Source organism: Miniopterus natalensis, chromosome 17, assembly GCF_054644295.1.
Source record: "Miniopterus natalensis isolate mMinNat1 chromosome 17, mMinNat1.hap1, whole genome shotgun sequence".
NCBI lineage: Eukaryota > Metazoa > Chordata > Mammalia > Chiroptera > Miniopteridae > Miniopterus > Miniopterus natalensis.
This window is the reverse complement of record NC_142097.1, coordinates 32,457,094-32,477,103: the sequence shown is the minus strand read 5'-3', so window position 1 is coordinate 32,477,103 and position 20,010 is coordinate 32,457,094. Positions and strand designations below refer to the sequence as shown.

The 20,010-nt window shown below is 34.2% G+C and overlaps 1 protein-coding gene, 1 non-coding gene and 1 pseudogene across 8 annotated transcripts in view; 1 reads left to right on the top strand and 2 right to left on the bottom strand.

Annotated features, from left to right (window-relative positions):
• Positions 1-20,010, top strand: part of TRIM37 (tripartite motif containing 37) — a 161,286-nt gene that overhangs the window by 3,261 nt on the left and 138,015 nt on the right. For 6 of the 7 annotated variants that reach the window (XM_016210664.2, XM_016210663.2, XM_016210662.2 and 3 more), the window contains exons 3-14: positions 1,355-1,395; positions 3,155-3,271; positions 5,184-5,271; positions 7,337-7,459; positions 8,189-8,312; positions 9,194-9,261; positions 12,187-12,311; positions 13,325-13,375; positions 14,423-14,504; positions 16,781-16,857; positions 17,840-18,019; positions 19,410-19,524. In XM_016210664.2, coding sequence (XP_016066150.2) covers positions 1,355-1,395; positions 3,155-3,271; positions 5,184-5,271; positions 7,337-7,459; positions 8,189-8,312; positions 9,194-9,261; positions 12,187-12,311; positions 13,325-13,375; positions 14,423-14,504; positions 16,781-16,857; positions 17,840-18,019; positions 19,410-19,524 — 1,191 coding nt within the window. Of the gene's footprint in view, positions 1-1,354; positions 1,396-3,154; positions 3,272-5,183; positions 5,272-7,336; positions 7,460-8,188; positions 8,313-9,193; positions 9,262-12,186; positions 12,312-13,324; positions 13,376-14,422; positions 14,505-16,780; positions 16,858-17,839; positions 18,020-19,409; positions 19,525-20,010 lie in introns of those variants that run through there. The other variant, XM_016210665.2, reaches the window with a different exon arrangement.
• On the bottom strand, positions 4,344-4,443 carry LOC148091284 (U6 spliceosomal RNA; annotated as a pseudogene).
• On the bottom strand, positions 10,032-10,136 carry LOC148091283 (U6 spliceosomal RNA). Its single transcript, XR_015715966.1, has one exon. It is a non-coding gene; the product is annotated as a U6 spliceosomal RNA (small nuclear RNA).

Here is a 20,010-nt window from a genome sequence, read left to right as displayed (position 1 = left end):
TGGTAGAGCATGGCAGTGGTATTTAAAATAGTCTCTATAGAGTCAGGGGAAGCTTTCTGAAGGAAGTGGTATATAAACTGAAATCTAAAGGATGAGTAGGAATAAACCATTTGAAGAGAGGTAGTGACAATATCCTGGGCAGTGAGATACCAAATACATTTACAGGCTTAATTTTGCTGGGTCCCCTAGGATAAAGTAGAAGATGAGGCTAGGGAGGTGTGGGCTGAGAGCAACCCTGGGGGGGTGCTATGACTTTAGCGGAGCATTGTTTCAGAGGAAGAAACTTGACCCAAATCTTGTTTTTGCCAAGGGACCAAAGAAATAACTTTCAAGGTTATAAAGAATGGAGGAGTCCTCTTCCATCTATTTTCTTCTTCTAGCTTTATATATTTATTTTGCTGTGAAGTACCTTTTCCCTCTTGCCTTTAATTTTTATTTTCCTCTAAGGTTTCCTTGGGAATTTTATTTCTGAACTAATTAGTTGACTTTAGGTAAAAGCTTATGTTCTTTTATAGAAGTACATAGGGATAAACAGAAATATCAGATACTGGCAATACATAGGTATAGGATTATATAGTTAACTCATTTACCTCTGAACCTATTTACCAGACTATTAAAACAAAAAATATTTAACCATAAATATGGTTTTTGGAAGGGCATTCTGAAAATATTAGCATCTCCTTTGTGTATGGTGTGATACTGCTCCCTATCCAGTAATAATTAAAACGATTAGATTCATGTAATTTAGGTTTAGTAGAGACATTTTATAATTAAAAGGTTTTGTAAAGCATTTTTATAATTTTGAGGAAACAAAGTTATGTAGATGTTTGTTATTGAACTGTGGAACTCAAGACAAAGTTTTGCTATATTGCTTATTCGTATTTTAGGTCTAATATATATATATAATGTATGTGCTTCAAGACTAGTTTGCTTTTCTAAAAAGGAATTTAGTAGTTCCTTAAACTTCCTCGCGGATTCTAGGGTAGGTTAGGTAGAAGAAAAACCCTGTGGTTTATGTTTGGAGGTGGTCGTGACAATATCATTATTTTTGTGAAGATTATTCACATCTTCCCTGTGAGATCCAGATAGTTCTAGGGTCACTTTCTTTCCTATGAGAGAGTAGCTTCTTAACTGTTTTGGGATGAGTTCTGTCCCTTTGAAAGTTTGTCCTGGTCACGATGATAATGAGAGGAAGACAGTAGGTCATCTATGATTTCTATAAGTATCTCTATAATTAATGCAGGCACTAGAGAGTTAAACTTATTAAATCTGGTATATAAGTATTCAGTATGTACAAACTAAAGTAATGGTGTTTCTACAATCAATTTTTTTTTTTTTTTCTTGGCGTCCTTAGCGCTGGCTGACAGAGCAGAGAGCTCAATGTCCTCATTGCCGGTAAGTGTTTTGCTGTGATCATTTGTGAATTTGGAAAATAATGTGATGGAGTCCAAGTGTGCTCTAATCATAAAATTCTTTCTGCAGTCTGCTACATTTCCTCTCTTGTGAATACAGCTGAAAAGAAAACAAGTAATCTGTCTAGAGATAGCAATGCAAACTACTTTATCTGACTTAGAATTATGTAGAATGCATTACATTGCTTATCTTCCTTTAGAAAACGTGTAACTTAAAAAATAAAAAGGTTTCTGGTTTTAAAAATCTTGATAGTATAGATAAATATAAAATAAAAAGTCTTCTAATTCTGTTATTCTCCACCTAGTCTTTTAATGAAATAGCCCTTTCAGGTGAAGTTGTTGGGTGGTTATCTATTCCTCTAAACATTTTTCTATGTATATACTGATATGTATACATGTAATTGTTTTCTTACAACACAGAAATGATATAATACTATTTTGCTTTTTAAATATAAAATATGGTGGTACCTTTCTTGATGTACACAATGTCATTTAAGAAAATGTTTGATTTACCTATTATGTGACCATACATTGATTTATTTATGCTTATATTGAGAGACACTTAGATTGTTTCCAGTTTTGATTATTTCAAATAATGATACCAGATTGCACTGAAGGATAGTTTTTATTGATTTCAGAGAGAGGAAGGGAGAGGGAGAGAAAGACAGAAACATCAGTGATGAGAGAGAGTCATTGATCGGCTGCCTCCTGCACACCGCTACTGGGGATTGAGCCCGAAACCCAGGCATGTGCCCTGACCAGAAATTGAACCGTGACCTCCTGGTTCATAGATCAACAGTCAACCACTGAGCCAGATGGGCTAGGGCCATATTAACTTTTAAGAATACCTGCACTATCAAATGGAACTTTCTGTAATAATGCAAATGTTCTATAGCTGTGCTATCCATTTTGTTGGCTACATGTAGCACTTGAAATGTCTGGTGTGACTGTAATGAAATTTTATTTTTATTTTATTTTAATTAAATAATGTGGCTAGTAGCTATCATTTTTGACAATATTGCTTTAGACTAAGGAATTAAGAATTCAATCTGTAATCTGAATTGTCAGTGTTTTTTGTTTAGTTATTTTTTTAAATGATATGTTAACATAAAATTAAGTTGCAGCCCAGCCGGGTATGGTTCAGCGGTTGAGCATCAACCTAGGATTCAGGAGATCGAGGTTTGATTCCCAGTCAGGGCACATGCCTGGGTTGTGGGCTCAGTCCCCAGTCGGGGGCGTGCAGGAGGTATCCGATCAATGACTTTCTCATTATTGATGTTTCTCTCTCTCCCCCTCTCCTTTCCTCTCTCTGAAATCAGTAAAGATAGTTAAAAAATACATACATAAAATTAAGTTGCAAAACATACTTTCATTGCATCATTATCTTAATAGTAATTTGGTATGAATGTGATTGTGAGCTCTATTTTGAGAAATGTAGTGGGCTTTTTTCTTTTGTGGTTTTTTTTTTTTATGTTCACCAAAATTGATTAATTGCATTTTATAGCCAGTGTATTTTTTTCTTAATTGATAATTTCTTTTTTCCTAGCTTTATTAAGATATAACTGAAAAAACTGTAAGATACTTAATTGGTGATTTGATACATGTATACATTGTGAAAGGATTCCCCTCCATGAGTTAGTTAACATATCCATCACCTCACATATTTACCTTTGGAATGTATTTATTTTAGAAAATGATCTCAGATTCCTTAATTAGAATATATGTGTCTATCTTCTCTCCAGTGCACCACTCCAGCTACGAGAACTAGTAAACTGTCGTTGGGCAGAAGAAGTAACACAGCAGCTTGATACTCTTCAGCTCTGTAGTCTCACCAAACATGAAGAAAACGAAAAGGACAAGTATGTCCTCAATTTCTTTAAGTATTTCATAGATTTTGTTATATGTTATTTTAATGAAACTATTGAAAGTTGTTTTGTTTTGTTTTTTAGTTTTGTAGGTGAACACAGGTATTTTTCTTCTGATGTGGTGTGGGTATTACTATATGGAAAGATCCTTCTAACTCTTGATTGGCTTCTTTTATCAGAGCTTTTGATAAAAAGAGTGGAACTACCACAGTTGCTAATGTGCTAATCTCTCTTCTTTGCCTCTTGATGCCTACTGGCTCCCTTTGGGTTTGCTGAAGGTGCCTATAGGTCATTGAGTAAGAATTGTTCTGATAAATTTCCTATATTTTAAAAGATACATCCTAAATTTGGTGGTGTGGAAATCATTCTAAATGAGTGTCCAGACAGTAGGATGCTGTTTCTTCATTTGTTAATTTTCTATTTGATATTCATATTACTTATAAATGAGAGTATAAAATGTAGATCTATTTAGATATTTTCTCTTAAGCTCAGTGATGAACAAAACAAGTGCAACAGTCTCTTTTAAAGGCAAGAGAAAACGAAAAAAAATTTATTGTGGTAAAATACCCATAACAAAGTTGACTACCTTAACCATTTTTAAGTGTACAGTTCAGCAGTGTTAAGGATGTTCACATTGTCTGCAACTAATCTCCACTAGGGCTGCCATACTAGAATAGCACAGTCTGGGTTGCTTAAACAATAGAATTTTACTTTCTCATAATTTTGGAGGCTGGAAAGAAGTTCGGGGTTGAGGTATTGTCATATTTGGTTTCTGGTGAGACCTCTCCTTGACTTGGCTTTTTCTCTCTGTATCCTTACATGGCCTTTTCTCTGCTCCTATACTCTTCTGGCATCTTTTTCTTGTCAGGACGTCAGTCCTGTTGAGTTAGGCCTCCGTGTTTATGACCTTATTTAACATCCTTAAAGGCCTGATTTCCAAGTACGGTTATATTAGGTCTTTCAACATAGGAATTTGGTGGCGGTGAATGCAGTTCATAATCAGGTTCATCTTCGTTCTTTTGCACGTAGACATCCAATTTAAGGGAAAACATTTTATTTTATTTTTTTTAATATGGAATGCTTCATGAATTTGCGTGTCATCCTTGCACAAGATCCATGCTAATCTGTGTATTGTTCCAATTTTGGTATACGAACTGCCAAAGCGCGCATGGGAAAACTTTAAAATTGAATTCAGTTTTCATCCTATTGTTAGCATTGGGCACATGTAGGAAAAGTATTTGTGCATGCATACATGCTCATGTAGATATAAACACATAATCTGATTTGCCCAAAAATGTAGTAGTAGGCTAGAATTTATCATCTGTAGTAGCAGTTTTCAGCCAGTGCACCGCAAGAATTTTTAAAACATGCAGTACTTGACTATTTCAGTCAGGGACACTCACCTCTTTTCCCTTAGATTGACAAGTAAAAAAATGACAACAGCCAACACAACAATAGCCATTGGGTGTGAATGAATCAAAATTATACCTTTTTTTTTTTTTTTGGTCAAATCAGTAAAAAATAAATTTTTTGGTGTGCTGCAGAATTTTAGTAATAAGTTTATGTATGTGCCATGAGATGAAAAAGGTTGAAAATGGCTGATCTATAGTGATACTAGGAAATGATGTTTATATTTGTACTTTATTCAGAAACTAGTCTGCATTTTTCATGTGATTCTAAGTTTCTATAGATTAATGAAGACTACTTTAAGAAAATTGTGTTCCAATGTAGTTCTTTAGCTTAATTTACAGAAGAAGCTATGGAACACATTTTATATTGTTTCCTGAGATATAATTGCTTAAAATTGACCAACCTGTTTGCCCAAACTTAGGAATTTGTTGAGGTAATTATGTTCCAATTCTAGTTTATTTAATTTATAACTGTATTTTCTTTTCATGATATATAGATGTGAAAATCACCATGAAAAACTTAGTGTATTTTGCTGGACTTGTAAGAAGTGTATCTGCCATCAGTGTGCACTTTGGGGAGGAATGGTGAGCAGAACAAATTCAGCATATTATTTTTAGTTAGAGACTAGAAAGCACTGAAGTACTTGTTTGATTTAGGTAGAAAATAATATTTTACTTTGTCTGTAGAATGAAAATTAAATGATTCTGCTTTGTAGCAGATGGTATAATTTCTTCTGTTATTCCAGAAAAACAACTTTTGTGGGAGATTCTGATGTGGGATATGTACCCTGTACATAAATATTTTCATTTAATTATAAACCTATAAAATGTATATTCATCTGCAAATCTTTTGTACAATCAAGATTTTTTTTTCTAAAGTTCAGTTGATCTCGTATCTTGGCCACAATTTCCAATTTTGGTTTATTTAAAGTAGAACAACAACTTTGTGAAAAATATGAATGCAAACATCTAGATCTTATGATTTGTTTTTAAATTTTTCTCCCCACCTAATTCAAAAGTAGTTTTTTAAGGTTACCTACCTCTCAAGTCTAAAACATTCAAGTTAGTTTTCCTAGAAATAGCTTTTTATTTTATATTTGTGTCCTATTGTTTAATTAATATTAAATTATATACTTACAATAATAAGTACAATAAGCATAAATAGGTTTGAGAATAAACAGTAGATTCTTGGTGGGGAAAGTTATTCCTAGTGGGAGCAGAAGTGGTTAGACATCTAGAGGTGCCTGTTAGCAATGAGAATTAATCATTCTTTGGTCATCAGTTAGCATATTTTGGAGAAAGAATGGCAGGCAAATTGGTTGAGTAGAGCTCAATTCAGAGAGCTTTCTATTAATCTGAAGAGTACTGTGCTAACTAGAAAAAATTCATTTCCCACAATTTAGTACTTTAAGTGGTTTTTGTAAGAAGCAATGGAAACATTCTTTTCCATATTTTAAGTGGACATGCAAAAATTTGCACCTTTTTTTTCTTAGAGACCACAGTTGGATGTTTTAATTAAATAAGACAATTTTTTTTTTCTTTTTTAAAATATGTTTTTATTGATTTTTAAAGAGAGAGGAAGGGAGAAGGAGAGAGAGACAGAAATATCAATGAGAGAGAAACATATATTGGCTACCTCTGGCATGCCCCCTACTGGGGATCGAGCCATCACCCTGGGCATATGACTGACTGGGAATTGAATCAGTGATGTCTTGGTGCAATGGGTGACGCTCAACCAACTGAGCTACACTGGCCGGGCAAACAAGACAATTCTAATAAGAACTTACCTATTATAGGAAATTGTTTGTAATAGAAATTTAAGTTCTATTTACCAATCCAGAGAGTTATAAATTACTGTACTAAAATTGGATAGGAAATTGATTTTAGGCTTTTAGCTTTAAAAAATTGTTCTTTGAATACGACTGGATTTGTAAGGCTAATTTGTATGGGTGTTCTGTCTCTGCGGTAACTTTGTGGCATGAGGAATGGGTTCATTGCTTTTGCTAATAGTGTACCGTGGGTCTTTTCTTCAAATGTCTTTCTAATTTATTCAGTTGTGCTAGAGACTGGGTATTCAGTGATTAACAAGACAGATATCAAACATCTAGTTATTTAATTGTTGTGATGGATATTAGGAATAAATATACATTGCTGATAAGAGTGGATAACTGTGGGACTTGTCCCTCTAATCCTGAGCTAAGCTCCAAAGGATGAGTAGGAGTTAAGAGGTGTAGAGTTTGGAAGGGAAGGTCATCAAGGAGAATTATTTTTTAATAAGTTGGAGTTACTTTTGCAAAGGCCTGGTGGGAAGAAGTTTGAGGACATCGAAGAAGGCAAGTGCTGACCAAAAGAGTGGCAAATGAGGTTGGCCATGATTAAGGGTTTTGGTTCTTTCTAATGAGTGAAGATTTCTAGATAAATGTTAACATTTTGCTTAAGATCTTTATCTAAAATTGAAGGATTTCTTACATGGGCCAAGTGATTTTAAGCAAGCTCTGACTTGTTTTAACAAAGTAAAGGCAGCCAAAAAGATAAAATTCATTTGGAAATATTTACCAGTATACTAGTGTTCATAGAGTGTTAATAAAGGAATGTAAATGCAGATGAGATATATGAAAATGTCTTAAAACTACTTTATTAATTTAAATAGCACGGTGGACATACCTTTAAACCTTTGGCGGAAATTTACGAACAGCATGTTACTAAAGTGAATGAAGAGGTAGCCAAACTTCGTCGGCGTCTCATGGAACTAATCAGCTTAGTTCAAGAAGTGGTAAGACTACTACTAAAAGATCATTATCCTTTTTATACTCTACTATGTAATGTGTATATATATATTTAATATATCTTTATTGATTTCAGAGAGAGGAAAGGGGAGAGAGAGAGAAACATCAATGATGAGAGAGTCATTGATTGGCTGCCTCCTGCACACCCCCGACTGGGGATTGAGCCCGCAACCCCGGCATGTGCCCTGACCGAGAATCGAACCCCGATCTCCTGGATCCTAGGTCGACGCTCAACCGCTGAGCCACGCCCGACCAGGCTGTAATGTATATTTTTATAATAAATCAATCAGATGTTAAAATCAAGATTTGAAAATTTGGTAGGATATATTTATAGTCAAATCTCACCAACTTCAAACTAGCCGAGGAATTTGGATCCAATCCCCTGGCCCGTTCTACAGTTGGAGCCAGAGAATTGCCTCTTACACAGAAATAGAGAATCAGTTAATGAGTTAAATAAGCCTGTTTTTTTATAAAATCAATATTGACTTTTAGAAAGTCATTACGTTGTTCATTCTTTGGACCCTCAGCTTTTGGGAGTTTCTGCTACCGAGGAGTGAATTATTTCTGATGTCCTGAATTAGAGCTCTGCAGAATGAAAGAGAGAGAGAGAAATATCAATTGGTTGCCTCTTGTATGTGCCCCAGCAGGGGACTGAACCCACAACCTAGGTGTGTTGTCTGACTGGGAATCGAACCCGCAACCTGTTTATTTCTTAGGAAAGAAATGTAGAAGCTGTAAGAAATGCAAAAGATGAGCGTGTTCGGGAAATTAGGAATGCAGTGGAGATGATGATTGCACGGCTAGACACACAGCTGAAAAATAAGCTTATCACACTGATGGGTGAGTGTTTTTCTATGCGGCTGGGATACCTGGTACTTTGAGTCTTCTTGAGGTTCAGTCTTTGAAGAGAAAAGTTTGGTGAGTTGTTTAGGCTAGGAAAAGATTGGTTTAAAAAATACAAGTTCCTACTAATAAGTGTTCCCCTTATCAAAAACATTACTCCAAGTTAATATAACTTTTGTTAGCCTCATGGGATATGCTTCCAGCTCTTCAGACTTTGTGATTTAAAAAGGAAGTGGTCTGATTAGGCAAGTATGTCTATCTTGGCATTCTTTTTTTAACATGTGAAGCAGTTTCTTCCTTTTTGATAATTTCTGTAATAATGATTTCTTTATTACTGCGTGTTTCCAGTTTCTTGAGAACTTTTGGGGCCTTCATTTTTCACAGGTGCTTCTTATGTTCTAAGAACATATCTTTTGCTGACAGTAAACATAAATATATGACCCACTTACTACATTCATTTTAGCCCACGATACTATATTCATTTTAAGCTACAGTTAAGTTTTGGGGAGGAATTATTTCAGAATAGTTGACTGAGTAAAATTTACTGTTCTAGATCACTATAGCCCTTTTGGAAGAAGCAGTAACATTGATTTCTTTACAAAGTATGTCATTGTATATTTCTTAGGTGAATTTAATAGATCTAAATTGTATTTTGTTTAAAACTAATTAGGGCTTGGTTCTGAAATCCTCTTGTCAAAGCTATTAGAATATTAGAATCAACCTCTTAAAGGTCTGGGAAAACTTTTTAGGGTAGCTGTAATGAAAAAGTTAGGTTACCTAAAATTGATTTCTTGTTATTGAATGTATTTAGTGAAAGTTAATTCTATTATTAAACCAATAATGAACATGAGTATTGATGTTTTGCTATTTCCAATCAGGTCAGAAGACTTCTCTAACACAAGAAACAGAGCTTTTAGAATCCTTACTTCAGGAGGTAGAGCACCAGGTAATGAAATATTAAATGTAATGAAGTCTTTATCCTTTTTTGTTCATATGCTTTAAAATTCTTTTTTAATAGAGTTTATATAAGATCAAAACATCTTGCGATCTATGTGCTATACTGGGGATTTTTATGAAATAGAGTTTAGCTGATTCTTCTCAAGGTTTCTCCATCATGTTTGGGAACTAGATAAAATTAAGATTTATTCTGCTTTTTAAGAATGGTGCATAACATCTATAAAAGATTAAAATCTCTGACACTGTGACTTAAGTGGTGCCTTTGAGAGAGAATGTTATTGCCATTTACCTACATATAGGAATTCATTTTGTTGTTGTTAATTCTTAACCAAGGATATTTTTCCCATTGATTTTTTTTTAAAGAGAGTGGTCTGGGAGGGAGGGAGGGAGATAGGAAGAAAGAAGAAAAAGAGAGAGAGACATCGAATGGCCACCTCCTGCACGTGCCCCGACTGGGGCCAGGAACAGACCTGCAACCCAGGTACATGCACTTGACCAGGAATGTACCTGAGATCCTTTGGTTCACAGACTGACACTCTAACCACTGAGCACACTGGCCAGGGCCATATAGTGATTCTTAGTCTAAAAGCATTTTATTAAGGGAATTTTAATTAAGAATCAAACAGCAGGCATTATTCTAAGTGTTTGGAACACAGCAGTGGACAAAATGGGGGGAAAAATCTATCCTCATAGAGTTTATATTGGTGGGTGTTAAGTATATAGTGAATGAATGAATAAATGTGTAGTGTTATGTAACTTTGAGATATTCACTAGCTTTCTGTTTTAATGTGTCGTTCTTGTGCAGGGGCTATGCTAATCTTATCTGTATGGTTCAGATAGTAATGTGTGTGCTGAAGTGAGCACTGTATTCATCTGTCTTTCCTTTTTAATTGCTGATAGAACTCCATTGTATGTTACATACCATGATTTGTTTTTCCATTCAACTGTTTATGGTCATTTGGGTTGCTTTTTTGTTTTTGGCTTTTACAAATAAAGCTACAGTTCATATGTGAACAAATCGCAAAATAATTTTGCTCAGTGAAAGAAGTCAGACATAAAATGAGTACATAATGTGTATGATTCCAATTACATAGAACTCTAAAAAATGCAGACTTATCTCTAATGAAAGAAAGCAGATAGATTGTCTAGAGGAGGAAGCATAGGTAGAAGCAGGAGAGCTTACAAACAGGCACAAAGAAATTTTGGGAGATAATGGTTATGTTCATTATCTTGACTATGGTGATGGCTTCACAGGTGTATACATTTGTCAGAACTTATCAAATTATACACTTTAAATGCATGCAATTTATTTTACATCAATTATTCCTCAAAAAACCTGTGATTATTTTCTTTTTTTTTTTTCAAAAAAAAACCACACCGATCCCCAGATCCCTGCCCTTCACCATAGCTGATTTGAATTTGTCATGTCACTCTAGTTGAAGGTTGCTGGTTTATTCTTTGGAAGGGATAAAATAAAGTCTCTGGGCCAGAGAAACAACGTGTACAATTATGAGTGGGAGTGTTGAAGGGAAAAGCAAGAACATTTAAATATTTATGCCCGGTTGAGTGGCTCAGTTGGTTGACCATTGTCCTGTGCACTGAAAGGTTGCCTGGTTCAATTCCCAGTCAAGGCACATACCTGAGTTGCAGGTTGGGCCCCTGGTTGGGCACATACAGAAGGCACACAATCGATGTTTCTCAACATCGATTTTTCTCTCTCCCCCCTTTCGAAAATCAATAAAAACATATCCTCGGGGGAGGCCTAAACAGTAAAAAATTGTCTTATTTTTCTGGAGTCTCGAAGTCCAAGATCAAGGTATTGGCAGGCCTGGTTTCCCCTGAGGTTCCCTCAGTTTGGCTTGTAAATGGCTGCCTTTTCTCTGTGTTTTCTAAAGACCTTATCTCCAAATATAGTTACATTCTGAGGTATTGAGGGTTGGGACTTCAACGTACGAGTTTTGGGGAGACGCAACTCAGCCCTTAATAGTTTACGTGCTGTTTCATATGCAGCTTCGTGATTGTTAAACCCAGCAAATCAAGCATAGATATTATTCCAATTTTACACATAAACAGACTCTCAGAGTCATATAATTAGTGTGTAGCAGAACTAGGACATCAAACTGGTTGTCTTAAATACAAAATTAGTAGTCTTTTAACTACCATGCTTATTTTACTCAAGTTGGATTTCTGACATTTTACCTTTGGCTTTTTCCCAGATCAGTATAGGTTAACACTTTTGTGTATGTATTACATCTTAAGGTTTCTCTGGTCCGTAGAATGCATTTTGAGAAATCCTTGTTTGAAGACTATAAACCTGTAGGGGTTTGTTCATTAATATACATAATGGCTTCACTGTAGCAATGTAAAGTATATTTGTAGTTTTTAAAGTTGGATTTACTGTACTATATGAGGAGAGAAAAATGCTTTAAAATCAAATACACTGCCCGGCCGGGTGTGGCTCAGCGGTTGAGCATCGCCTAGGATCCAGGAGATCTCGGTTCGATTCCCGGTCAGGGCACATGCCCGGGTTGCGGGCTTGATCCCTAGACAGGGGCCTGCAGGGGGCAGCTGATCAATGACTCTCTCATCATTGATGTTTCTCTCTCTCTCCCCCTCTTCCTTCCTCTCTCTGAAATTAATAAAGATATATTTAATAAAATAAAAGCACCCAATTCTAAAAAAAAATAAAAATCAAATACACGTAGTGACTTTACCATTAGAATATAAATAAATAAACCTAGATTCTTTGTAGATTTTTAATTCTCAAACCCACTTTGAGTCATTCTATTTTTTTATCTCTTTTTTTTTTTTAGTATATAACCAGAACAATTTTTATTTTCTTTATTAGGGATTTTGAGGTGCTACTGAACAGTAATTTTGTTTATTTAGTCAGGTAATTTTTTTCTTCACACAGTTACGATCTTGTAGTAAGAGTGAGTTGATATCTAAGAGCTCAGAGATCCTCATGATGTTTCAGCAAGTTCATCGAAAGCCCATGGCATCCTTTGTTACCACTCCTGTTCCACCAGATTTTACCAGGTATGACAGTTTTTAAATTTCACTTTCATATTAAGTTTATGTGCAAATGCATATACTTGTTTTTAAAAAGAAAATGTTTTTCTTCATTTTTTAAGGTGTTATTTATATAATGATGTGGTGTAGCAAACTTTAGCTTATGCATGTAATCTGGTTTAAAAAAATTCTTTTGGAGTTAGACATTTTTGAGTGTGAAGAGAAAATGGTAGTGAGTTAGGAATTGGTTTCTTCCTGGAGCTTCATCTTCCATGCTGTAGAAAAAAATAGTGGATCATGTTTTATTTCATGAGTGTCCGTTCAGTCCTTTTCTTAAGATATAATCAACATAATACCCTATTAGTTTCAGGTTTACAACATAATGATATAAGATTTTGCATATTGAGAAATGATCACCACAGTAAGTCTAGTTTATAGTTTACATCCATTACCATACATAGAAAAATTTTTTCCTTGTGATGAGAACTTTTAAGTCCTCTTTTAGCAAGTTTCAAATAGGCAATACATTATTATTAACTATAGTCACCATGCTGTAAAATACAGTCCCATAATTTATTAGAAGTTTGTACCTTTTGACCTCTTTTTCAAGATTTCTCATAGAAATGAAGTCATACAGCATTTTTCTTTCTGTCTCACTTATTTTACTTAGCATAATGCTCTCAAGGTCCATTCATGTTGTCTTCTGTTCATTCTTTTATTTACCTTTTGAGTTTACTTATGTTTTTACCCAGTCACTAGAACTCATTTATGTATTATTATACAGTAACTATAACTCATTTACATGTATGTTGTCAAAAGGAAAACTCATAAATGGATGAAATGCCTTGCAAACTTTTGATATAATTTTTTGATGGTTTTAAGAACTTATTTGATTTAATGTTATTTTTAATAAGGATTTAAAAATATTCCTTAGGGACTTCGCTTAATAAAATTTTTAAGATATTGCTGTTTTTTAACTAAATGAAATTTTAAACTTACTTAAGCTAAATAATATTAATTTGCCTTTGCTTTTTCTTTAGTGAATTAGTACCATCTTATGATTCAGCTACTTTTGTTTTAGAGAATTTCAGGTAAGAATTTTTGACAACTCTGGATTTTTGTATATATAAATAAGTAAGAGGTAGGAAGGTGTTATTCCAGGAAAGGATATAGACCTAGTGAACTCTGACACTCAGTGTTGTCCTAGAAGAAACAAATTTCCTATTAGAAACATAGTGGTAATTTGTTTGGATTGTATTGTTTCTTCAGGACAGATTGCTTCTCTAGTCTGGGGAAAGGAACCATGTTTTAAATGAGGGTCCACTTAGCCTTTTTTAGGTGGGGTGAATGGGATGATAAAGGTCAATGAGCCCCTTACCCATCCTCAGAAATAAAAGTGATGAGAACAAGTCGATTTGGGTCCTATTTATTTATACTAAAAGTGAGGAGCTGGGACAAGAGGCCATTATTGTAAGATATTTGTAAGCTTTGTAACTTACATGTTAATTTTTTTAGCCATTATTGCTTTTTCTCTAAGATTAGAAACAAAGATCTTAAAAAGGTCCTAAGAACTTGTCTTCAAGGGCTGCATACCAAGAATATAAGGTCTTACCTTGGGGAGGAAAATTCCAGGAGGTGATAACCATCAAAATAAGACCAAACTGAGAATTTATACCATTGCATATATAATTTGTTTTTCTTATGGGATAATCTTGTAGCTAAAATATAAGCTTTCTGAGACTTTTCCCACTTGCATTAAGATTTGGAACATGTTCTTTTGTTTTCCCACTTAAAAGGATAATTATACTACAGGGATATGAGGAAGAGAGACACTTTTTTTTTCTTTAATGATGAAAAACTGCTTGTTGAAGTTGTAATTAAATTCAGGATACTTAGTTATTTTTTCCTTTTCTCACAAATGTCACAGTTTTGAGGGTATTTTTAATCTGAAACTGAAAAGTTACTGCCAAATACTTCAGCATTATTAAATTTTGTTTTATTTCAGGATGCAAATAAATTTATGCAGTATAATCTTGACTTGTTTAGTCACCTTCTTTTACTTTGTCTATGGCTTGAAATAAGTAACATAAGTGGTTGGTTTTGGTTCTGATGTTGGGTATTTGGTTGATTTTCTTTAGCACTTTGCGTCAGAGAGCAGATCCTGTTTACAGTCCACCTCTTCAAGTTTCAGGACTTTGTTGGAGGTTAAAAGTTTACCCAGTAAGTTTTACATATTTTTAATAATTTTTTTAAACCCAAGATCGATCTTTCAGGGTTCTGTAGTACACTGGCTCACTTTTTTGGTGGAGTAAGGAATTAAAATAATGACAATTTCAATGTTTCTTTATGAGTTCTATTACTAATTCTACAGAAAAAATGAATTAAATATGAACAATATGAACGCTGACATATTGCTGAATCTTATTTCTTGTTTGTAGGAAGATACTTATCTTTAGAAGACATGTTTAAAATTCTTATTATAAAAGTCTTTTTAAAAATAAAATACAGAAAGCCATCAGAACACATGTGTGCTGATTGGGTACTCATCGTGCATTTCAGTATGCTCCTTTGATCTATATATTTTCTTTAAATTGGCAGCTGGATCCAGTGGCATGATGAGATACATAGTAGATTCCTATGGCAAGGATATAAGTAGTAGTGTGTTTTGTTTTGTTTTGTTTTGTTTTGTTTTTAATTCTCACCCTAGGAGTAAGGATATTTTTTCCATTGATTTTAGAGAGAGTGGAAGGGAGGGGGGAAGGGAGATAGAAGGAGAGAGGGGGGTAAAGAAAGAGAGAGAGAAGCATTAATGCGACAGAGACACATACATTGATTGGTTTGTCTCCCACATGTGCCCTGACTGGGGTTGGGGATCCCACCTGCAACCCAGGTATGTGCCCTTGACTGGGAATCCAATCCTCAACCCTGCAGTGCACAGACTGATGCTCTAAGCACTGAGCCATTCTGGCCAGGGTGGTAGTTTGGTTTTTAATCACATGATGTCTAGTCATATCCCTTTTTGTGGTATTAGCAGCTGTTGATGCTCATTGCCTACATCTATTCTGCAAAACAGTGATATTCTCATTTTATTGGTGTGTTTTTACTTATTAGTTGTAATACTTTTATAAAGAGGTCCTTTTCTTTATTATTTGGTTATTCAGTAACAGTTAATTTAGAAGAGGCAGGATTCTTTCCTGTTACTTACCAGTTTTCCTTACTATTCTCTGAAAGTGATTAGTTAGATTTTTAAAAATATTATGAACTCATGGATTTACATATATTTAATCTCTTCAAGTTGGCTTCTGTGCCCCTTTGTTTTGGCCCTAATATTCCCTAGTAGTGACCTTAGTAGTTAGCTATCTTGTTTCTTCCATGGCAAGATGTTCTAAGCTCATCTTGTACTTTTTTTTTTTTACTCCATACCTGGAATTGGCTGTTTTATCCAAATAACCCTGATTTCTTTTAGCAGGGAAATTGTATTTAAGGACCTAACTGGCCATTAGGGATGCTCATTTCAGCTGTTTACTGTTTATAGACCTCCTTAGTGAACAGAGCTAGCAAATACATAGGTAAATAAATGTATGTAGATGTTTCTGGGGAGGGGTGATCTGTACTTATTTTTTAAATTATTTAACAGACTTCATTTTTAGGAGCAGTTTTAGGTTAACAGCAACATTGAGTAGAAAATACAGAGCATTCCATACACCCCTTGGCACCACACTTACACAGCCTTCCCCACTATCAACATCCTGCATCTGAGTTATACATTTGTTGTAGTTAATGAATGTACATTGACATATTGTCACCCAAGGTTCCAGTTTGCATTAGAGTTCATTCTTTGTGTTGTACATTTTATAGGTTTTGGTTTTTTTGTTTGTTTTTAAGCCTAAGACTATACTTTGAGAAAAACTGGGTAGGGATATGTAACCCTTTTAAAAAAGTCGTCATGTGAGCAAAGTACTGGAGAAATACAGAGTAGAATATTTATCTTTGCAAAATCCTGTGATAGAAATTTAAACAACTTCTCAGTCTCCAGACAGAATCTTATATGAAATCCTAACATATAAAACATAGAAATGATTTTTAATTACTTTCAACATCAACTGTTACCTTTTTGTATTATACTCTTTATTGGTATTAAATATTATTTTTTGTTTCATTCCTAGTTAAATTTAGTGGTTTTGTTTTTTGTTTTACCCGTTGGTGTTTTCATCTTTCTTGGCTGATTTTTAAGAGTTCTTTGTATATTAAAACACTTAACTCTTGATAGTCACTAATATTTTCAAGTGGTTTTTTTTAATGTACAAAAGTTTTGAATTGTTAAAAACTCAAATCTTTGGTCTTCCTATTATTTCTCTTATTGCGTCTAAGTTTAGAAGTACTTCCCAATTCAAATAGCATATATTAGTTTGTATTATTTTTGTTTAACTGTGGCTTAATTTAAATTGATCTGGAGTTTGTATTTCTATAACTGTTTTTCTTTTTTCTTTTTTAAGGATGGAAATGGAGTTGTTCGTGGTTACTACTTATCTGTGTTTCTGGAACTGTCAGCTGGCTTGCCTGAAACTTCCAAGTAAGACATGTAATTAAATAACAAATTTTAGTGTATATTTATATACATTCCTCTTATCATTTTTTATTAACTATTTTGTGGGGAGTGGATTAAAGGATAGTTAAGATTGTGTGCTCTTTTGAGGCTTAATAACCCCTTTTAAGGGGTACTACTTCTAGATATGTTAACCTCGATGCACAAGAACGATGGACAGGGCTGTCTTGAAAACCTTTCTAAAGAAGTTATGGGCCTGCTGCATGACTACCCACCATGACCACTTAGGAATTTATGGTCAGATCACCCGATAAGGTTACTTTCCATAGAACCCCTTTTTGGTCCACATTAATATTGAGTGTTACTTCTGATTATCTTTATTTCTTCGTTTTTCTTTCTTTTTGTAATAATAGTGCTTTTTCAGTAAAACTGAGTTTGAAGACTTTCAAGTTTTATACTTTGTAAAATAGGAAATTTAAATATATTGGCTTTCCCAATGTATACTTATTTTTCGTTAAGAAAGTTTATAGGCTTGAATTTCTGAATATGCAGTTAATTTATTATAACTTGAATTGGAAAAATAGAGTACTTCAGAATTGTTTATTTTAAAATTGCATGGTTATAAATCTCAAAGGAAATGGCAGAATTTTTACATGTGAGGAAATATAGGTAATGAATATATGAAAATATATAGCTTTGCTAAAATAAAAGTAACTTTGAAAGTACTATTTTATACAAATTTGTTTATTTACTGAGTTGATATTTTATACCTGCTATATTGATAAATAATATTGAAAGGAAAGAGGGACCTAGTGCCAGTCATATTTGGATAGCCCATTCACAACACTGCTATCTTTATAAATAATACAATCCTTCTGAAAGAATGTAATTGTATATATTGATAAATTCCTTCTCGGGTAATTACTTAGTAACTTCACTTAATGTTTTGATGAGTCTGTTTTTTATTCTGGCTTACCAGCTATATTAATATTTAGTTTTTAAATTTTAGATATGAATATCGTGTAGAAATGGTTCATCAGTCCTGCAATGATCCTACGAAAAACATAATTAGAGAGTTTGCATCTGACTTTGAAGTTGGAGAATGTTGGGGTTATAATAGATTTTTCCGTTTGGACTTGCTTGCAAATGAAGGCTACTTGAATCGACAAAATGATACAGTGATTTTAAGGTAATAGGAAACATTTGATATTGTGGCTTTTATCATGAAGGAATAATGGTGTCCAGAACTTTTTTATCCTTACCCGAGGACATTTTCTCCATTGATTTCTAAAGAGAGTAGAAAGGAGGAATGAGGGTGGGGAGAGAGAGAGAGAAATAAATAAATATTGATGTGTAAGAGAAACATTGATTGGCACACGCCCGTACAGGGGCTGGGGATCAAACCTGCAGCCCGGGTATGTGCCCTTGACTGGAAATTGAACCCTTGACCCCTCTGTGCGAGGGCCTATGCTCTAACCACTGACCCACACTGGTCAGGGCTGCTTGCTTTTGTTTTAATGGCACAAATACTAAAAATGTGCAGGGTTGACCGTGGTTTTATTAGTCATTCAAAGATATTAGTGTATACTGTCTGGGCAGTATCCACTTAGAATGGTGGTTGAGTAAATTTTTTCTACCCTCTGATGCATGAGTATCCTTACTAAAAATAGATACCTGATGCAGATAACTATTAGTCAGTAGCTTCTTACACTAACTGTAAAATCGTAGAAAAAAATGGAATGGTAGTTAACATAAGGTTGGCAAGACTGGAAGGAGGATTTGCAGGCTTCCAAATTAGTCTTGACTGTTGAGATTCTTCAGAAACATTTTTATATGTTACTGTCATTTTTTTTTTAGTGTAAATGGAGTCGTCTTTGGCTATATAACAGAAGGTTGGGGATTTTTTTTCTTTAATAAGTGTTAGTTTTTTAAATGTACAAATAGTTCTGAATAGATTAAGACCCCGTCATTTATCATTCAATAGGTTTTAATATAGATATTGTTTTTTTCCTTAACTCTAGCTAGAATATGCCATATTGTGATATATGGAGAGTTTTGATTTTAAGTTGCTATCTGGAGGGGTTGGTAGTTGACCTTTTAAGTGATTTTTTTACTGAGGAGCAAGAAATATGGGAATTGAGATGGAATAAGGAGGGAAAAAGAGCAGTGCCCAAAACAGACTACCTGTTTTGCTAGGGCCTGACCTATTCGAGAAAGGGGAAGGGAAATGTTAGCTTCCTCCTTCCTGCGTAGTATGGTCATGTTCTCGAGTCATGATCATCATTGTATTTCAGCTAGATTATCATAGTAAATAAGCTTTAGTAGTTAACCATGATAGGTAAATGTTATTTCCTTAGAAAACTAAAGTTTAAGTTTAGACAACTGACTTATAGATGACTTTCCAGAACCTTATTATAATTTGTGAACTACATGTATAAATGGTGAATATGAGTGCATTTTGAATTTTGGCCTTATAATATAATGAAACAAAGTTTTAGAATTTATAGTTACAGATTCAAGGCTTGGTTGATCATATGTTACTTTCGGGATTATTTTTCACATGCAACTGTTCTTTTAAGGTTTCAGGTTCGTTCACCAACTTTCTTTCAAAAATGCCGGGACCAGCATTGGTATATTACTCAATTGGAGGCTGCACAGACTAGTTATATCCAACAAATAAATAACCTTAAAGAGGTAAGAAAAACCCCCCACATATTTTGAGTTTAGTGTTTCATTTTGTCTTATTGGCCTGTTAACATTTATAATTAGATTTGGGGTATTTACTGCTGTTTGTAATTTTGTAAAAAAGTCCTATTATTTTGTTCTCCATCCTTACCACCTTTGAACCTGTAAGTCTTTCCTGTTCAGTAGCCAGTAGCCACATACGTCTATGTAAACTTAATTAAAACAAAAAAATTCAGTTCCTTAGTTGTACTGGCCACATTTTAAATGCTTGTATTGGGCATTGCAGATACAAACGTTTGCATCATTGCATAAACTTGTATTACAGTGCTGCTCTACTTTGAGGTTCTCTCTCTGTGTTTCTCTCAGTGACTTCTGTATTTCTCTTCCCCATGCTATCTTGAATTTAGAGGATTCAAAGCTATAGAACAACTGAAAGTTGCCTCGTCTTGAATGCTCACTATTGTTGAGTCGAGTACTAGGGAGGATCAGTTAATT